Raw genomic sequence first — 19,977 nt, 5'->3', positions numbered from 1 at the left:
ATTTAAATATACGTGGAAAAATACTAGCTCCAGAGTCTTATCTTGCTTGCGCCAAAAATAAATGCGGATATATACAGATAAAATGACAAAAAAATAAATATGGATAAATACAGACGGAAATGTTAAAAAAATAAATACCATAAAACCGGGAGCTCTACTTATATACAAAGAGTTTGTACTATGTTTAATTGAGTCTAAGCTACAATTTACCAGACTATTCTTGCATATTTTGGAAATCACATCATTTTTTCTCTCCTCTGGCATGTCAACTTTATGTGAACTCTTTGTCTCAGCTGCAAGCAGCTTCCCCTCTGTATAAATCCCTGATTGATTGCGCTGGTCAATGCCAGAAAGCTACCTCCTTTAAACTTATGACTTTTCATCTAACCATAACTCAGTATGAAGGGAGACAATTAACTACACTTTCCAACAGGAATGTGTGCATAATTTATTCTTTAATTTAGCTAAGTGGAGATTGGGGATTGGCAGCCACTCTGTGTTGCAGCTTGTGGGAGTAAGAGCTTTGAACTATTGTTAGAAGGGAAGTGGGCCAAATGTACAAAGCATTTTTATGATCACAAACTCCCTGGTTTGGAGTTTGTGACTGCAAAAATACTTATTCTAGTGTGCCAATCCCATTTTAAGAATCTGTAAACCTTTGCTGACTCCTTAAATAGGAGTGTAATCCCATACTTATTTGGTATTTGAAAGGGTCGTTGGGCTTCTTGCAGCTTTTGTTTACCTGGAGCTTAACCGGAGGATTTCCATCTAGCCCTTGGAGTCCACTCTTCAGTCCTCAGTACCAGTGGGAGCAGGTCCAGCCTTTGGGGTTTCTCTCCACAGGTTCAACTTCAGTAGCAGTCCTTGTTCTGTTTTCCACAGGTCAAAGAAAGCAGTGGCGGCTCCTCCACTAAGGAGGAGGAGCGTCGCTCACTGCTTCAGCTGCAACCTGAATGCAATAAATACAATGATAACGTTTGTTAACCCCTTCAGCGCGGCGCGGATTACCGCGCCGTGCTGAAGGTTCGTTGCGCGGGCGGGGCCGTGAATGAGCGGTTCCGTCATCCGTCAGCGCGACCGATGCGCATGACGGAACCGCTCCGTCATGCGCATCGAAAGGGTTAATATCATTTTGTTTTTTGCATTCAGGTTTCAGCTGAAGCCAGGAGGCGCGGGGCTGAGCTCCCCGCTCGTGACAGGGGAAGGAGTGGTAGCTGTACCTAAAGTGTGCATGATTCTTTGAACAGCCCTCTCGGGCCAGCCAAAGCGTCATGCGCTCTTTGCATGGTGTCCACCCAGGCTACATTACAGCTTAGGTGGAGAACATGCAGAGCCTGCCAGTCCCTGTCTGAGCGCGGAACCATGACGTTCAGACCAATCACAACGCTACTAAGGCAGTGTTGTGATTGGTCAGGGGATTTTGGCAGGGTGGGTGCTTCCTGCCGAGTGGAGAGGAAGACAGAGAATGAAGAGGCGGCAGTCGGCGGAGAAAAGGTAAGTGAATTTTTTTTAATTATAATTTTCCTCCCCTTCCTCCATCCCCCGGTCCACCACCTCTGGTCAGTAGCAGCCTCTACTGGTCAAGAGGTCTTCTGAAGGAAGTTCCAGGCGGTTCAACGTTTATACCTGGCACTTGCTTGTGGGTTTCCGAAACCCCCTGACCAATTAGTAAGAAATACCCTGCGTAACACTACTCCATTTGACATGTTCTGGGTTTGACTGTAGGCAATCCAACAGTTCCCTGCTCTGCCAAAATCCAACATGGCAGAACCTTTCTTCCCCTGGTCAGGGCTTGGGCCCATACCTGAGGTGTGTCTAGGGTAAGGAGAAACTCCCCGTGCCCTCCCTTTCAGAAACAGTTTTTCTCCTCACTGGGATTGGTTCCAGCCTGACTACTTGGACAATGGAAATGCCAGGTGTAGGTGTGAGTATAATCCACCTGTGACGGGGATGCCCTTTGTGCAGTTGTTGGGCACATCTCCCAGACTATTTAATCAGGGGGAGGTAGCACCTCCCCCATCAAAATACCTATTTGTTCCCTGTCCTGGGAGCAATTCACACCTCCTTGCAGGAAGCAGGCTGCTGTGTAACAGTTGGAGATTTACTCTGAAAAAGTTACATGAGGGTTTTAGGAGAAAAAGGCCAACTTTCTAAAATTGCATTTTGAAAATAATAATTTCAAATCCAACCTGACCATGAGATTGGTGTTCAAATTGCTAATAATTTGAGTCCTTAAACCATTTGTCTCGCTATTTCAGAACTGACATCATAGATTATAAGGTGTTTTAATGTAACCCAGTGCTTATCTCTGAGAGAGCCAGCCTCGCCATAGTGAAGGATGACTTCAGGGATTTTTCACTGCCAGGACATGTAAAACCTAAACACACATATCCTGCTTTTTAAATTCCAGGCCCCTGCCCTGTGGGCATTTAGGGCTTACTTAAGGGGTGACTTATAAATACTAACATTTAAAGTGTAGGCTTGGCAAAAGGTTTCTTTTGTCCTGAAGACATGCTAAGCATTGTCATTATAGTGGTAGCACAATATGTGCTGCAGCCCACTAGTGACTTTTAACTTACAGGGCCTGAGTACACAGAGTGCTATATTTTAGGGTCATATGTAAATTAAATATGCCACTCAGGGATTAGTCAATTATACCGGTTTTTTAAGGGTCCGAGCACATATGGGTGGATGGCAGCGCCCCAGAGTTCAGAGTCCATACATCAGCAAACAAAATCTAGCAAAAAGTGGGGCATGATCATGCAAAAAGGGCATTTTCTTACCACTTTGAATATCAAAAGCAGAATATAAATGGCATAGAATATCAAGAACAAAATATTGAAGCTAAAGCATCAACAGGCAAGTAAGTGTAGATTTTCTATACGTAATTCCACATACATGTACCATGGCGATATATATATATCTTCAAGGTACGTAGATGTGGAGTTATGAATACTAAATCTATTCTTACCTATAAGCACTTCCTTTTCGATATTTTGTCCCGGTATAGTCTGCCCACGATATTCTTATAAAATGATATTCTGGGGGCTGATATTCAGTTGCGCGGCTGGAAAGGTCATTTTGTGGGCATGCCTTCTAAATACCAAATCATATGTGATGTATTACGACCACAATCCAGTCCAAAATGTTGAAAAGTTGCCTCCTCTCCAGTTGGGAGGGTAACCCATTTGCAAAATGGAAATCAGACCCTTCCCCTTTGTTAGCATAAAAAAAGAAAGTTTGCTTGAAAGTAGACAGTGGTCCAGAGGACAACTGCAGTTTAAACACAAAACAATTTTCTTTAGGAAAAATAGTCTGTATTAAAAAAAAGTTGACTTTATTTAAAGGCAATCACAGACATTTCTGTATGCTGATACTAGCAGATCACTATCCCAGTGACTAACACCAATCAGAGTGTGTCACAATCAGGTAGCTACCTCATTAATATTCATGAGACAGGTTGGATTATGACCCTCTTCGAATTGGAATTTAATAAACCAAAGTATGGGTACATAGGTTGGTTCATAACATTGTGTACTGGTTGAAAAATGTTCTGCTTGCAGTTTGCAACCAGAATTTAGTGACAGATATTTAGCATATATGGCCCTGTAGACTGTTCTGTGGTTGATGCTTTCTTGGTGTTGGTGGGGGAAGGGTAGGTATGACTTAGAGGTTACTAAGCTGGTCTTTATAGTGGGACACTTTCTGAGTTACAGGGAGGGGATGTACTGCTTGATGGTTTATCTAACAACCCATCGCTTGCAGGGGATATAACGTTTGTCTACTTTGTTTTGTTTAGCTCCGGGCGACTGCAGATGGCGTCCTGGGTTCTGATTCTGTCCTGCTCTATGGGTAAGTGGATGTATTGTGTATTGAACCTCTTACCCTCACCAAAAGACAGAAGGTTATGTGGTCTGCTAAAATATCGTGTGATTTGTCATTGATTAGTGGAGTAAGACATCTCAGCTTGAGGTTGGTTTGGAGCGTGGCCTTGTTTAGTTGTCTGCTATACTTTGTGATTAGTAGTTGATGGTTGACAACTTTGTGAACTTTTTCTTTCCATTGACAGCTGTCAAAGCTACACTTCCTTTGGAGCAATAGTTGCAAATCTTGAGTTTTCTTTGTATTGACATCTTTAGATGTTGTTTTACATTTTTGATGTAGACAATCAGGCCCTCCTTTGTTTCTACTGAATGTCTCCTGTTAGACCTTGGGCTTAGATTTACTAACATTTTGCGCCATGGTTGCCCCACGTTTGTGGGGCATCCATGATGCACAATGCTAGTGAATATTTACAAATCCACGCAAGAGGCAATTTGTGCCTCCTTGCGTGACTTTGTAAAAAAAAATAAAGCAACGCATAGAAAGAGGAAAATGCCTTGAGAGATTGTTTTTGTGCAGGAAGGTGTTCCTTCCTGCACAAAAACAATTCTCCTTGTAACACAGACACCCTTGCTCCATGGTGCAAGGGTGCCTGCATAGGCGCTAGGCTGATTGAAGTGTGCCAGCATTATGGAAGAGCAGAAGTGACACATTTCTGCTCTCTCCCTTTCACGCAATGCAGCACAGAAAGTTGCCTTGCTGCACTGGGTTGCATGAAAGGTTAGTAAATCTGGCCCCAGGTGTTTTCAGATTGTTTGCTAGATTTACAGGTAGTGGATCTCTTTATTATTCTACCAGAAAGCTGTCTACTTTCCTTTTATTTCAATTAACAATTGTTAGACTTTCTCCTCTTCTGGTTGGCTGCTGCTGACTACCATAATATTCTGGTGGATAGCTGTCAATTCTCATTTATTTACTGATTGACAAATGCTGGCTTATCTTTCTCTTATAATTGGCAGCTGAATTGGTCTTCTCTCTTTTAATTGGCAGCTGAATTGGTCTTCTCTTTTTTAATTGGCTGTTATCTGATTGTATTGCTCTTCTCTCTGACTGTTGTTAAACATTTCTTTCCTTCTAATTGACAGCTTTCATTTATCCTTTCTCTGATCATCAATAGTTGTCAGATCAGATTTCTCTTCTGACTGACCCCTGATAAACCTATTTTTCCGCCCTTTCCTCTAATGTGTACTTTATTTACTTCCCAACTTTAGCTCTCTGTTTGACCATCACCGAGACGGGCCATGTTCTTGTTAATGCCAAGAAAGATTTTCAACAAGCCACTAAGTATTGTAGAAATGACCTCCGTGGAAACCTGATGACCATCCGCAATGGCACTGAACAAGCCCTGGCTGTCAGCGTTTCAGAGGGAAACGAGGTCTGGATTGGATTGTACACTATTGGGTTTAATGACTGGAAGTGGACAAGTGGAACAAGCCTCTCCTACACAAATTGGGCATCAAACGAACGGAACACAATTTTGTCCTGTGGCACCTTGGCGAGTGGCAAATGGCACAGTGAAAACTGCTTGAACAATTACTTCTTTCTCTGCTCTACTGGTATGAATATGTGATGGATTCAACCTGCAGCCTCTCATGCCTGGGTCATTAGATGAACTTGTTTCTCTCAACTTCTGGCAGCGATGACAAGAGTCGTCACACTGCCCTTTCCGCCATAAGCCATCGCAAGTAACATAAAGTTAAACAGTTTATGGCAAGATAAAAAGCTGAACGCAGACTTACAGACAATAGATACATCAAAATAAAAAAATATATAAGAGCCACATTGTGTTACAAACAGGGCAAAAACTACATTAATCAGAGTACTATGCAGTATATCATTATCCAGGAAGTTACAAATATGATTACACTTTGTCTCAGTAATTCAGATCTGGGGATTAGGGGCGGGAGGAGACCTTGGATAGGTGGGGTCTGGAAAGGAGGTGGGGCTGTGAGACCATCATTGCCTTTCCAGCCCTTGTAGGAGTTTTTGAAGTCAAGGCCAAGGAGAGGGCACCAGGCTTACAGTGTGGCATAACTTGAGGAGATACTCTACCTACCCTCCAAAACACTACAAAGACATCTGATACTGCATCCCATGTCCAGGGATTTTGCAAATCCTTGATGTGAGGAGTGCAAAGTCTCCATGCATGAATTGGAAATCAACACTCTGCAGGGATTTCCAGCTTGATTTGGACTCACTGGCAATGATTTGCAAAGGTTTTTGTAAGCTTACAGTTTTATTTTGTATTCACAAACTACAAATTAATAGCAAGTTTATGACTGCAGAGAACTACGCTCTTACAAAGATAGGGATGGCCAATCTTTTTGAGTGCGGAGTTCTTTGCTCCGACTGCAGAGTCGCCGCAGTCATAACCTATTATTAACTTGTAGTCTGTGAATACACAAACCTGTGAGTTTACCTTGGTGAATCAGGCCCAATGTGTCATATCGGCTCCTCACTGACAGACGTGAATAGAGATTATTGTGTGTAAGTGAAATGGCAGGCCTTCTAAAAAAGCGGTAGAATGAGCAAATAAGTGGAAGATTTATACAGTTGGAGCTTAACCATAAAAGAGATCCTAGCATAGAAGCTACAGACAGCTAAATCAAATCAGGTCAGAGGTGCAGCACATCATAAGTAGGCTGTCCTGTTTTCAGTGTTTAATTTCTGTTTATTTCAGTGGTGTTTTCTCAGTGTTTTCCAAACCTTTTCAAATAGGTGTTTATTGGTGTTTATTCGGCTGCCTAATCCCCAAACAAGACAGAAACTGGTTTCCCAGTATTTAGAAAACATGTTGTTTTTTGCAGGTTTATTTTGCACATTTTTTATTTACAGGAGAATGAATGCAGGGTATGTAGAGTCTTCCCATTGGTAGCGTGTCGAATGGACTTATGTTAGACTGTTTTAAGCATGGAAAGTCTGTGTATTGAACTCTCACTCACGTCTCATTATCCTCTCTCACATCTCATTACTTCTCACACTCACCCTGTCAGGATTCTGTCTGCATTACAGGACTATTAATGGACTATTTGGGTAAGAGTACTATATTCAAATGTTTAAATAAACAAATTCCTGGACACATATGTGGGCCATTCCCCTACTCTGTGCTACATATTATGGCATTATAGGGGTGGTCAACCCTGACAAAGGCCTAGTACCTTATGAAACCTTTACAATTTTTAATTACATCAGATTAATTTGTAGCTCTTCATCCCAAGGCACCTGAAAGGATGCTTTAAGCATGATCACCACTTCTGTTCCGACACTGTGCCCGATTACATTAAGGTGGCACTGCTGTTGTGTTGACATTTGCAGCTGCCAAGTGCCCGCAACGGCAAATGTCACACTTTAAGTTTTAACACACATCACATTGCATTTTGGAACTTGAACGTTTGCTGTTAACATTGTAACTATAGGCTCAAAAACCCCAGCAGTAAAGTGCCAGGGTTAGCTGGAGGCAACACAAATAACAATGATACACCTTGCAGCCACACATATCATATACATTGTTGGTATGTGGAAAGTCCTGCATCATGTTTTCACCACTATCCCATGTGCACCGTGATAGCACTCTTTTCACAAGTACCTCCCACTGCACTTTGCATTGAATGTTTAAAGTCTAAGGTGGTTGGCAGTTGACCTGCTATCAATACTGACTTGTTTGTAAAGGGGGATGATGTATCAAAGAGTTTAACCCACTGAGTGTGATAGAACTTATGGGCCAAGACTCTTATGAGCCAGATAATTCACCAATCAGTGAAAAAGTAAGCACTGTCAAAATATCAACTATCACTTTAATATCTCCAGATTCTCTACAGTGTATAAAATAATTAGAATAGTCCTAAACATGCTTCTAAAGCTGCACCTTTTACCCAAGGACACAAAACGAGAGTAAGCAATGAGCAGAAAAAATATTTCAGTGACATCCCTAAACAACAACAAAACTCAAGCAGAATAACCTCAGACCAGTTTGTCCTGCTGCTAACTTGTACAACAAAGTCACATTGTGTTGGCCCCTTCAGGAAGAACTAAAAATTACTAATGATCTCTCACTTCCCTTTCTTTGAATGGCAGTTTAGTTTGAGGTTTTCCAGGTCTGTATCAGTGTTTATATATTTACACTGTTTAGGGTGTTTCCCTCATAAGTTATCAGTTATTACAGGTTTAAAGCCAAAATAGGATACCCTAATCATAATTAAGGCAAGTTGTAAGTTGTTTTCAGAATGCCTGATGAAAGACGGGGTGCAGAGACGGACAGGAGAAGGAGCAGCCAATCAGGCCTGTCAGACGTATTTGTGGAGTCTCGGGGAAAACACCTTTGTAGGGCCTTTGAGCAAATATAGTATGTGGCTCTACTATCTGGCATTGATGTGTTAGGATCAGGTCAGGCTTGTGTTTTTCAAAAAAGTTTGGAACAGAAGCACAGAACCCCAAAAGGGCAGGCAGTCATACTCCATTAAAGCCACAGTTCACACTCCAAATGTTTGATCTCATTTCATGATGAATTTGATTCAATGTAACAGGTATCATTCTGCTCAGTCTTAAGGTTTCCAAGATGCATGTTCTGAATCTCTTATATGAATACCTTATATGGGCAAATATGTTTATTTCTCAACAGATGCAGCAGCACCAGCCGCTAATGCCCAGTCCTCAAATAACACATCTTCTTACCCAAGCAGTGACTCATTTATTGCAGGACCAACCAATAACAGCTTGTCCTCACTTTTGGAAGCACTAAATGGAATCTCATTTGGAAATCCCTATGGACTTGGAACAAACTCCTCAAACACAGGTACATTCCCTAACCTCTTTCCTGGAAGTGGTGGCCAGTCAGCTGTGCTTGTGAACTTTGTTTTACCAGCTGCATGGGTCAAACTCTGAACAAAAGCAGTACTAGTCCAATGAAATGGGTGGGCAGAGGACATCTGGAAGAAGATGGCAGAAGATACTCCCTATTTGAAAACATTGCAAACTTTCTTCTGTCATATTGTGGCACCAAATTGATGTGCAAGTCAACCAATCAGGGTTGATTTCGAGACCTTACATGTCACTGGTTCCACTGGCTATTCTTCCCCTCATTTGGTGATCTGTTCTTTAAGGTTAGACAAATGTGGAGAACATATCAGATTCCTGATGAGGATGTACAATTTAAAATGTCCCAACAAGAGACAGCTGTAGAATTGTTTTAAAAAATGACGGTTGATAAATTACCCTCTGATTTGGAAAACATAGAGAATACAGAAGTAAGGGAGTTCACAGAAAAAATGTCAGATTAATAAGAGATGTAGAACAAGTCTTAGTCAAATTAAAATAAGATGACATGTATTTACAAACACCATCAGTTTCAGAATTTTCACCCATAATCGGAGATAAACTCACTAAAGGATTTTTGATGAAATTGATTGGAAGTTTATGTAACTTTCTGATCACAGGTTTACAGTAACTAAATGAAAAGAACAGAATAGTGTAGAAGATTAACAGCATAACTGTTCTATGTTGTCCTATGGTACTAAATCCAGTCAACACATTTTTTCACATTTCATGTGCTGAAGAATGGCTTACTGTTATTGATGATGGTAGTGAAAGGCTTTGATTGAAATCGTGCAAAGAATTGATGGTGCTCTGACAGAGTCATGCACACTTTACATTTTCTCTATGTAGGCTGCATGCAGCCTACATAGAGAAATGGCCTCCGCACAGGTGCCCGGCTGGGCGCTATCCGCACCAATCACAACGCTGCCATTGCAGCATTGTGATTGGCTTCCAAGAGGGGAGGGAGCTTGCCTGTTCCTGTTCAGGAAAACGCGGGACCCGGCCCAGAAGCAGAGGCGGCGCGGGAACCGGGTCAGGTAAGTTTTCTTTTTCTTTAACCCCCCCCCCCCCTGTGGTAACCCCTGCGTGACCCCCCTGCCCCTCCACCCATGAGTAGTGCGAGCCGCAACTACTTCTTGCTGGGAACCAAGTACCCCATTGCAGCACTTGAGCCCTCTCAGGACAGTGCAGCAGAGCAGACCAAGGCCTACTAAGAGAGGTGGTGTGGGCTAGTAATCTCTATTAATGGGCACTCAATTATGACACTCAAATGATTATCCTGTCAGTGCTTTTTCATGGAAAAAGGAAAAGTACATTTATCACACACACACACACACACACACACACTCTGCTAAATGCTACGCATTAATTTACAAATATATTAAAAAAAAGGTAGATGGAAATACATTTGGTGACCTTTTCAAACCACATTTGACCCCTATGGATTATGAGCCCCCATAATCATAATACGCCCCTACCAGGTGCCATATTATAATATAGGGGGGGGGGGGTTATTTTAAATAAGGCAAGCAAATTGACTTTGTCAAGGGGTCATCACAACAATATATAAGGCAAGCCTATTGGGTTTGTCAAGGGGTCACCATGCTGAAATATAAGGCAAGCCAAAATATAAGGCAAGCCTATTGGGTCTGTCCAGGCATCACTACATTAAAATATACGGCAAACCTATTGACTTTGTTAAGGGGTCATTATAGCAATATATAGGGCAAGGCTACTGGCTTTGGCAAGGGGTCACCACATTAATAAAAACCGTAATCATGTTTTAGAAGCTTTCATTAACAATAGATGCATTGCAATGTTCACCAAAAATTCATTGTGAACAATATACTTCAAATGAAGACTAAAATTCAAAGAAAATGTGTCAGAGTCTTTCATTAAGCACTTCAGGCTGCATAATGCAGCTGTAGGACCAACCACTAAGGGTCCCTATACTCCTTAACTGTACAGCACCAAGCCTCAACTCCAGGAATACTAAAATATGGGGAAAAGTCTCTCCAGGTCAACTTTCCCAGGGGAAAGTTAGAAAATAGCAGCTGAACCCCATGCGCTTCATTTTCCGTTTTAAGGTACGTTATGCATAAGTCTGGCCCACTTGGGCCGATTTTGTTGATCTTGGGCACTAGCCACCTCCTCTGCCTGACTTGACCATGCACTAAAGCCTCATGGCCGTCTTGCAGGGCAACTTGTCCTCAGGGGGCATAAGGTGGCCAGTGCCAGTGGCGCTGGAGAGACCCATCCATTCTTAAGGGATCAGCTGCAGGCAAAGTCTTTTGTCCACCAGGGGAATCAGGTGGCTTCTTCTTCCAGCTGTCCATGAGTCTGGTGTTATTGCCATCCAGATCCAGGGTTTTTCTCTCTGTTTCTCCCTTGTGCAGGGTTTTATAAGTGTGGGTGGAAAGTTCTAGATGCCAACTACCTCTGGCCAGTCCTAGGAGGCCACATCATCCCCCTACCCTGTCCCAAACCACAGCAAGGATCACTTCACCGTCATGAAGGAGTTCTCCAACCCTGCAGCCACTGGGAATGACATCACACCCTCCCAAGAACTGTGTGACATTGTGGCAGACTTCTTCCCCAACAAGATCTCAGCCATCTACGATAACTTCAAACCCCGACCCCTGGCTGCCAACAGCATCAGTATACTCACATCCATGAGCACAAACCCCGAACACCTGCTCACACGTTGGGACCCTCTCGTAACTCAAGCCACAATCTCCATCATGTGAACTCTGTACGCTTGAGAGCCCCCACGCACCCATGTCCCTACCACATCTTCAACCTCTGCAGCAAGACAAATGGGGAGGAGCTCAAGAAAGTCCTGAACACCTCCATCACCACTGCCTACTTCCCTGAGGACAGGAAAAATGCAGAAGTGAGGCTCCTCCTGAAGAAACCATTTGCTGACCCAGCAGATCTGAAGAACTACCGACCCGTCTCCCTGCTCCCTTTCCAGCGAAGGTTCTTGAAAAGGCAAACAACCTGCACCTCACAAAATACTTGGAACACCTCAATCTCCTGGACCCCTCTAAATCCGGATACCGAGCTAACAACAGCAGAGACAGCCCTGATTGCAGCCACCCACAACATAAGGGCCCTCCTAGACTGCAGAGACACAACCGCCCACATCCTCTTGGACCTATCAGCCGCATTCAACAATGTCTCCTACCACATCCTGATCAACAGACTCCACCAGATTGAAATTCAGGGAGACGTCTTCACATGGATCGCCTAATAACTCATCAGAAGAACCGAGAGAATCCGTCTTCCATCATTCACCTCGGAACCCAAGGAGACCATCTGTGGCGTCCCACAAGGATTGCCCCTCAACCCCACTGTCTTCAACACGTATGCTTGGTCAGCACCGGTAGATCGCACAGACTCTACATCATCTCCTGTGCCGACAACACCCAGCTCATCCTCTCACTGCCACAAGACCCCTCTGCTACCAGAATTAACTTCCACAGATTTATGAAGAACGTCACCGACTGGATGAAGGACAACTGTCTCAAGCTCATCTTCGACAAGACAGAAATCCTCATCTTTGGGAACAACACCTTGCCTTGGAATGACCCTTGTTGGCCTGCTGAACTCGGCCCTACCAGTCCAAGATGCTGACCCATGCATACAAAGCCCTGCATGACAAAGGACCAGAATATATCAACAAACAAATGACCTTTCCACCAACCAACCAGACACCTGCGCTCTGCCTCCCCTTTCCTCGCAGACACCCCCCGGATCCTCCGATCCAACAGTGGAGGATGCTCCTCCTCTCACCTGGTGGTCAAAGCCTGGAGCTACCTTTCCCTGAACCTGAGGAATGCCGCATCGGTCCAGGAATTCAGAAGAGGTCGCAAGACACGGTTGCTCAAATGAACAAGCACTGCGCAGCAGCTAGAAACTCCAGCGCCTTTAGACCCTCATGGGTTATTTACTGTGCTTTATAAATCCTGATTGATTGATTGATTGACTTCAAACCACTTCTGGGGCAGCTCCTCCTCCAACTGGTTTTGGAGCCAAGTTGGCTAGATGGACCAAGGAAGGGGTCAGGGCTGGAGTCGGGTTCATCTGCATCTGACAGAGTAGGCCTCTTTGAAATGTGACTAGTTCTTGGCCACATCCTCCAGGCCATCCTGTCAAGAGGAGTCCAGCACCTCCCCACACCCAAGACCTTTGGCCTCTGTGTGGGAGCAATCTACATCTCACCACAGGGGGAGCCATCCAACTTCCAGGTGGCAGTTAAATGTTTACATGATTTAGGGGCATATTATCAAGTACGGCATTAAAAATTATCGCTGGTTTAGCGGCAGAAAACTGCCGCTAAAGCAGCGATAACGGGCTTGATAATATGCCCTGGAGAATTCCAATAGAAGTCCATGTTCTGGTGTGAACATGGGCTTCTATTGGAATTCTCCAGGGCATATTATCAAGCCCATTATCGCCGTTTTAGCGGCAGTTTTCTGCTGCTAAACTGGCGATAATTTTAACACCGTCCTTGATAATATGCCCCGTAGTCAGGAAAACGGTAACCTTTTAAGAATACCTGTTGTTGTGTCAAGTTGTTTCATTAATCATTTCAGGTTGCAAAACGCATCCATAGAATGAACGATTAGGGGTCCCAATACGTCTGAGGTGTACAGCACCCAGCCCTAGCTCCGTGAATATTTAAAATATGGTGAAAGGTCTCCCCAGGTCATGCATCCTAGGACCCGGTAGATATAGGGTTAATTTGTGCAATCAATCTTGGGTGGGCTACTAAATTCCCATCCGCACCCTCAACTCTCCAAAAGTACATGGGTGATGCCCCTGCCCCTCCTTGGGGAACCAAGAGTAAGCAAACAACACAAACAGAGTAGGCCCCTTTGAAGTGTGACTAGTGATTGGGTATAGACCCCAGGTCATCCTGTCAAGATAAGGCCAGCACCTCTCCACACCCAAGCCCTTTGTCCTGTCTCTGGGAGCAATCCACATCTCACCACAGAGGACACATCCAGCTGCTAGTGACAGATGAATGCTTGTATGTTTTAGGCAGGAAAATGGTAACTTTTTCACATCAAATTGGATTTTGAATAACTATAAAAATGAGTCCTTTAATTACTTCTCTAGATGCTACCACACCAAATTTAGCATTTATTAAATGTAACAATATAGCCCAGTATTCTACTCTGTCCAAATGTCCTACTTTTAAGTACCATGCACCCTACCTTTATGGGCAATAAGGCCTATGTAATTGTGATTCATTAATATTTAAAAGGGGTTAATTGTCAGGTCAAATTAGCAGTTTAAAACTGCCACAGGCATGTTATCTGTGTACAGCTAAAAGGCTGTGCTGGAACGTAGTCTCTAATGTGCAGTCCACACATGTAACAGATTCCGTGTTCCTTACCCTAGATGCGCCACAGCAGCGTTATCTTAAAAGGCAGACACTTATGGTAAACAAGCTGGGTGCCATTACCATGAAATTACTGTGAGTGAAACTCGGGCAGTGAGATTCGCCCACAGTAAAGGTCCAAAATCATGGCGATCAAAAAATCCTAGTGTACTAAAGAGGCACAGCCTATTTGCGGGATCACTGAAGTGCAAGTTCCTTGCATTTTTAACCTAAGTCAACTAAGGTGAGATACTATTGGTTCTTCATCATTCGCAGTAGCCGTTAAATACTTGAAGTGAAAAAAATATTCCTTCTGCGTACCTGCTCTGTGGCTATAATGATCTGATCTGCAATGCTTCTTCTCTCTGTGCAGGAACGTGTACCTCATACACTCTTCATCTGATTCTGGAGAGGATGACATGGAATGAGGCACGTAATCATTGCATAGTGGAATACACAGACCTGGCCAGCATTCCTGTGGTTGAAGTCCAGTGGGCCGTATCCAAACTGCTCATTTATCCAGATACTGCCTATGGAGTCTGGATTGGACTCCACAAGAACCGGCTCTACGGATACTGGTACTGGGTCAACCAAGCTGTGTTTGACTTCAGCTTCTGGGGAGAGAAGAAGCCGAGTACACCCCTTTCAGAAAATTGTGGCATGGTATCCAGAGCACCTGGAAGGAACTTCACATGGCAAGATGAGTGCTGCAGAGTAAAACTGCCCTTCATCTGTTTTTCAGGTAATCGCAGCATGAGAACAGGGTCACTTTGTCTCAAGGTCTCTTGCTGATAACTGACATCTATGGACACCACCAGCATTTCTGTAGCACTCACAGTGCCCTGAGCTTCAGCCTGACTTGTGGGAAAACACATGAAACCCCTTCCCTAGCACTTTTGAAAGTTGTATGATGTTTTAAATACTTCAGTGCATGATGTTTTGTGCTTGAATGGCTTTCATTAAAAGAAAACCCCAAAAACATGTGAGGTAAAATATAAGGGCTCGGAGAGACATCGAATGGCTATACAATTGAATACCCATATAGAGGATTGCACTACTGAATAACAACACTAGCAATTTTGTGGTACAAGAATATCGGAGACAGAATATCGAGCAACAACAAATCAAAAAGTAAGTGCATATAGGGAAGTATAGATTTACTAGTCCTTTTTCCACCTCTAAGGACCTTGCAAATATATCTACTGCGTAGTTGCATATATGTGGAGTTGGGCATAGAAAATCAGCACTTACTTATGGGCTGATATTTACTTTCAATATTCGGTACTTGATATTGTGTCCCATCGATATTGTGGTTTTGATATTCAGGAGACGCTCCAATTTAGAGACATTTTAAGGCATTGTGGGCAATTGCACTGGACCCCCAACTTCCAAGGGGTTCCCTATAAAGTGATCCCTCAAAATGACCTCTTTCCCTTTCTCTCCCTTTCTCTTTCATACCAGTTTCTAGCTCAGCCTCAGTTCCTCTCACTGCAGAGAATGATTCAGTCTCACTGTACTTATCCCTAAATCATACTCTCTCCCTTTCTGTAAACCACAATTTCTTTCCTTGCTTAATCCATCCTACCTCTCTCCTCTTTAGTTCTCTCTCAACTTATTGTAAACCCCTCTGTCTACCATGCCTCTTTCTTTAACTCTCCGTCGCTTTACTCCTCTACTTTCTCTACTCCTCCTCTATATCCATCTATGATGTTGTACCTAATCTCCTTACCTCCCTAGTCACTAATTGCCTCCACTTGTCTCTAACTTACACCTATATCTCTCTGCTTCCATGCTACTTCTTTCTATTACCATCAACCTCTCTTTCCCTGCCTCACTTATTTTAACGTTGCATGCCTCTTTCTTAATATCATCTCTCACTCTACATATCTTGACATTTCTATGTACCTACGGTGAATTCCTATACGTCAACACTCTATCTCACCTCACTCTGCCTGACATCTCTCTCATGACCTCTCTTTCTTTCTCACTCTCACTAGACCATTCTTTGGGCCTAATTTAACATCTCTATCTCTCCACAACCTCCCTCTACCTCACCCTTCTTTCTGCTCTTCACTGCTCTGTTTCCATCTCACATCACCCATTTCTTTCCTCCATCTTATTCACTTCCAAACTCATCTCTCTTTACCGCTCTCTATCTCTTCATATTACTCTATACCTTGCCTTTCTGTACCCTTCTCTCACACCTCTTGCAGCCTCAACACCCTCTGCCCTCTCTCCTTTGCACTAACATCTCAGTTTATCTCTCCATACATTTGCTTTCAGCTCTTCATTTCCCCTTCTCTTTCTATGTATGATCCCTGTACCTCAACTCTCTCACTATCTTACTCATTTCTCACTGCTTCTCTTTCTCTATCTCTAATTATCATTACCTATCATTACCTGATATCTCTAATCTGTCCCTGTAGCTTCTATATTTCAACGTACGCTCTTTAGCTCACCTCGCTGTCTACCTCTCTTTTTATGCATCTTTCCATTCAGAATCTCTGTCTATATCTTTCTGTCTACCAATATTTTCTTCCCTACTCTTTCGCAGGTAATTTCAGCTCTTGGTCTACCTCACCTGTGTCACTACATCACTTCTTTTATCTCTATAACTCATTTGTCATTCTATCCTTCACCTTTTCTCTCTGCCTCCCTATTTTCATTACTTGACCTATCCTTCTTAGCCTCACTTCTCATTTTGCCCCTCTTCCTACATCATCAGCCTCTCGTTAGAGATGGTTGCATCTCACCAAATGTCTCTGACTGCTTCACCTCTCTATGTGTCTACCTTTACCTCTCTTTACCACTACCGCTAACTTGCCTCTCTTTATACATTAACTCTCCCTACCTCATCTCTATCTGTCCCCCATCTCGCATCCCCTTCCCTCTCTCTACATTTCCTTGCCCCTATTACTCATAACCTCACTCTAAAATCTTATCTTTCTCTCCATCTTTTTCATCAGGCAGTCATCAGAGCAGTGCTTTGACTTTTCCATTGAATCAAAAATATAAGTTGTGAAGAGGAATTTTTTTATCATCACGAATATCTGACTATTAAATCTACAACTTCAAGAGCCACATGCATATGTTTTATTTTGTGATTATGCACTCTTCTAATAAACATCTTCCATATTCCCCTCAACATGTCTTTCTTAAAATGGTAGGAACAGGCTGGTTAAACTCTAAATTCCATGTAAAATGTTGTTATTGCATTACTGAAAATTTAGATCCACACCCAAAGAGAAATGGATTTGTCAGTGCTTGTTCAAGCATTCTTTAGGCACTATTTGCTCCTGGATGCAGGCAGGTTTATTTTTTGGCTGCTCCTCCAAGCCCCTGTTTCTGAAAGTTAAACATATAATTCAAAGTAGTTCCTGAAGGAGTCCCAAAATATGTCTACGCCGGGGATCAAAAAATCCTAAAGATGGCTATGTGCCCACCCTGTAAATTTATTTCAGTGCCTTCAAAGCTTTAAACATCGCAAACTTTAGAGAGCTCATTGACTTCCTGGCTCGGTTATTTGAACTTTTCTTGGGCTTGCTGATATCCTAAAGGGATTCAGTCAAAGCTTGTGACTTTGTCCGAGGCATACTTGAAGAATTGGTTGGGTTACGTCGCAATAGAGAGACTTGCCAATGTCCAGATATCATCACGCCCACCTCTTGTTAAATAAATGCAACACAACAAGATATATTCTAAAAGAGAAGAGGACATCACTACATAAAAATTTAAAGTTGTAGGAAATTAGATTAATGGATCAGGCAAATCAGACTGAAGGATGAAGTGCAAACTCTGAGAAATGGAAAGGCTTTTAGACAAGTCCAGCTCCAGGAAACCAAATCAATGATAATATCTTGAAACAATAAGACTGACATGTTTCAGATAATAGCCAGAGACCACCCAGTCCTTGGGCTTCCAGGCAGTTGTTTGTTCTGCTAGTTGTACCTCAATTGCAGTGTTAGTATTTTGCCTGGACAATAAAAATAAGTTCAGATTAAACAAAACCATGGAAGAGATATCCTGGTGTTTGCCTTTGAAGTTAGGCAGCTCTGTCTTCCATCTCCACATTCAACATTTAGAGTCTCAAGAATATACATCATATGTGTGTGTGTGTGTGTGTGTGCAAACACGTGTACATGCATGCATGGGTGTGTGTACTCGCTCCATCAGATTCCAACAATAAGAAGATCTTATATTTGTTTCTGTCTTTTCTTTTACAGCTAGCTAAAATAATGGCGCCAAATAGGAAGCTTTAAAAGCTACACTGGAGGGGAAGAAAACGCATTTAAATCAAAGAGGAGTGACACACAGAAGTGAGGAGAAGTAGTACCGTGATCCTACTCCCAAACTCCACCCCGTGAGCAGAGCTGTAGGCAACATGGAACTCTTTGATTGTTTTCAATTATCAACCAAAAGCATTCTGGGCCATGGTACCTGGACCAGAATATCAGACTATCTTTCTATGTGAATAAAAGATCATATTTAAAGGAGTATGTCCTCCAGCAGGGAGGCTCACTGAGTTAAATGACTCCAGCGAACATAGGATGTGATCTGTAGGCCACATATTTGATTCCTAGCATCTTCCATCCCTCAGATGTACCATGAAAAGAAGTAAGGTGATACAAACACTAGTTATTGACAGCATTTAGAAACTGCAAAACTGTGGTTCTAGGCAGGGTCTGAAAATGAGTTCTTATCGGCATGGGTCATTTAGAGATGACAACTAACTGTGCATCAAGTGAAAGCTAAAACAGTTCAGTTTCTGAAGATTGCAGGGAGAGTTCACAAAGGTAAATATACACATGTAGATTTAGTCACACGTATATTTATAACCACACCTATGTGTAAATGTACATTTGTTTTGCTATTTACCATTGTTGGGTGTAGATTTACACCTAAGTGCAGACTTGCATGTCTCCACACCCGGTGGAGCCTCCTACAACAGAATTTATGAGTGTAAAGTTACTACTTGGAACTTTTTAGAGCTAGGTGGAGATTTCTGCTACTGGTATCGATCTGACTATTAGAAAGTGAAGGGAAATGTTTAAAGTTTGTTCATATTTAAAGAAAATTAAAAAAAATATTTTGATATAAAATATAAACTAACTAAATATATTATTAATATTTATTTTCTAACATAGAACTAATTCAATAAAATGTTACTGATTAACTCATTAGATTAGATATGTATTAAATTACTAATTAATTAAAATGTGTGTATTTAATTTGTGAATATTATTTTTTAAAGCATAATCAAAAAAGTTACCCACAGTAAAACATTTATTTTTATTGAACGTGTTTTAAATTTTGCTAAACATTTGTGTTGAATTAATTTAAATTATGTTAATATTTTTAGCAAAAGTTGAATATACTTTTTATTTTAAATTAGCTTAATGACAACATTTTAAAATAATAAAGTAATTGTTTAATAATTATGTGCATTTTTTATATTAAACAAAATATATATATATTTTAAATGTTGAAATAATGATAATTATTTAAAAATTGTTTCTATGAGGCCTTATTGCAGCTTCTAGTCTCATCTTTTTCTTTCAGAGTGTGTTGATGTACCTGTAAGTGGCCATGTGTGGTGCTTAACTTACTCGAAGGCTGGACTGGAGTACATTTACTAGTGGTTTAACACCTTTAGGGCTGTCGTAATTGAGCAGTGCAGTTTGTGAATAGGAACAGGGCTTTCTCTTTATTGGTTGGTTGTTTGTAGTAGCATGTCCCTTCCTAAACCCCTCCCATTTTGTAGTAAGTATTCCCCAGTTTCCAGGAGCTTCCCCACTAACTCTTTCACATTTACTGAGGCGTATGTCTACGGGGTCTCTGCCACAGAGTTTGAAATCTCCACCTGGAAAATATAAGTACGGCAGGAGTCTCCAACT

General features: G+C 42.2%; 1 protein-coding gene across 1 annotated transcript in view; it reads left to right on the top strand.

Moving 5' to 3' along the window:
• The window catches only part of LOC146782848 (secretory phospholipase A2 receptor-like), a 64,849-nt gene extending 45,735 nt beyond the window's left edge, over positions 1 to 19,114 (top strand). The window contains exons 2-6 of the mRNA XM_085638035.1: positions 3,800 to 3,852; positions 5,094 to 5,438; positions 8,501 to 8,674; positions 14,457 to 14,825; positions 18,307 to 19,114. Coding sequence (XP_085494161.1) covers positions 3,816 to 3,852; positions 5,094 to 5,438; positions 8,501 to 8,674; positions 14,457 to 14,825; positions 18,307 to 18,314 — 933 coding nt within the window. The 5' untranslated portion in view covers positions 3,800 to 3,815 and the 3' untranslated portion in view covers positions 18,315 to 19,114. The remainder of the gene's footprint in view (positions 1 to 3,799; positions 3,853 to 5,093; positions 5,439 to 8,500; positions 8,675 to 14,456; positions 14,826 to 18,306) is intronic.
• Positions 19,115 to 19,977: the final 863 nt, after the last annotated feature.

Source organism: Triturus cristatus, chromosome 12, assembly GCF_964204655.1.
Source record: "Triturus cristatus chromosome 12, aTriCri1.1, whole genome shotgun sequence".
In the NCBI taxonomy this organism is placed as follows: Eukaryota; Metazoa; Chordata; class Amphibia; order Caudata; family Salamandridae; genus Triturus; species Triturus cristatus.
The sequence above is the reverse complement of the archived record's forward strand: the minus strand, read 5'-3'. Positions and strand labels throughout refer to the sequence as shown.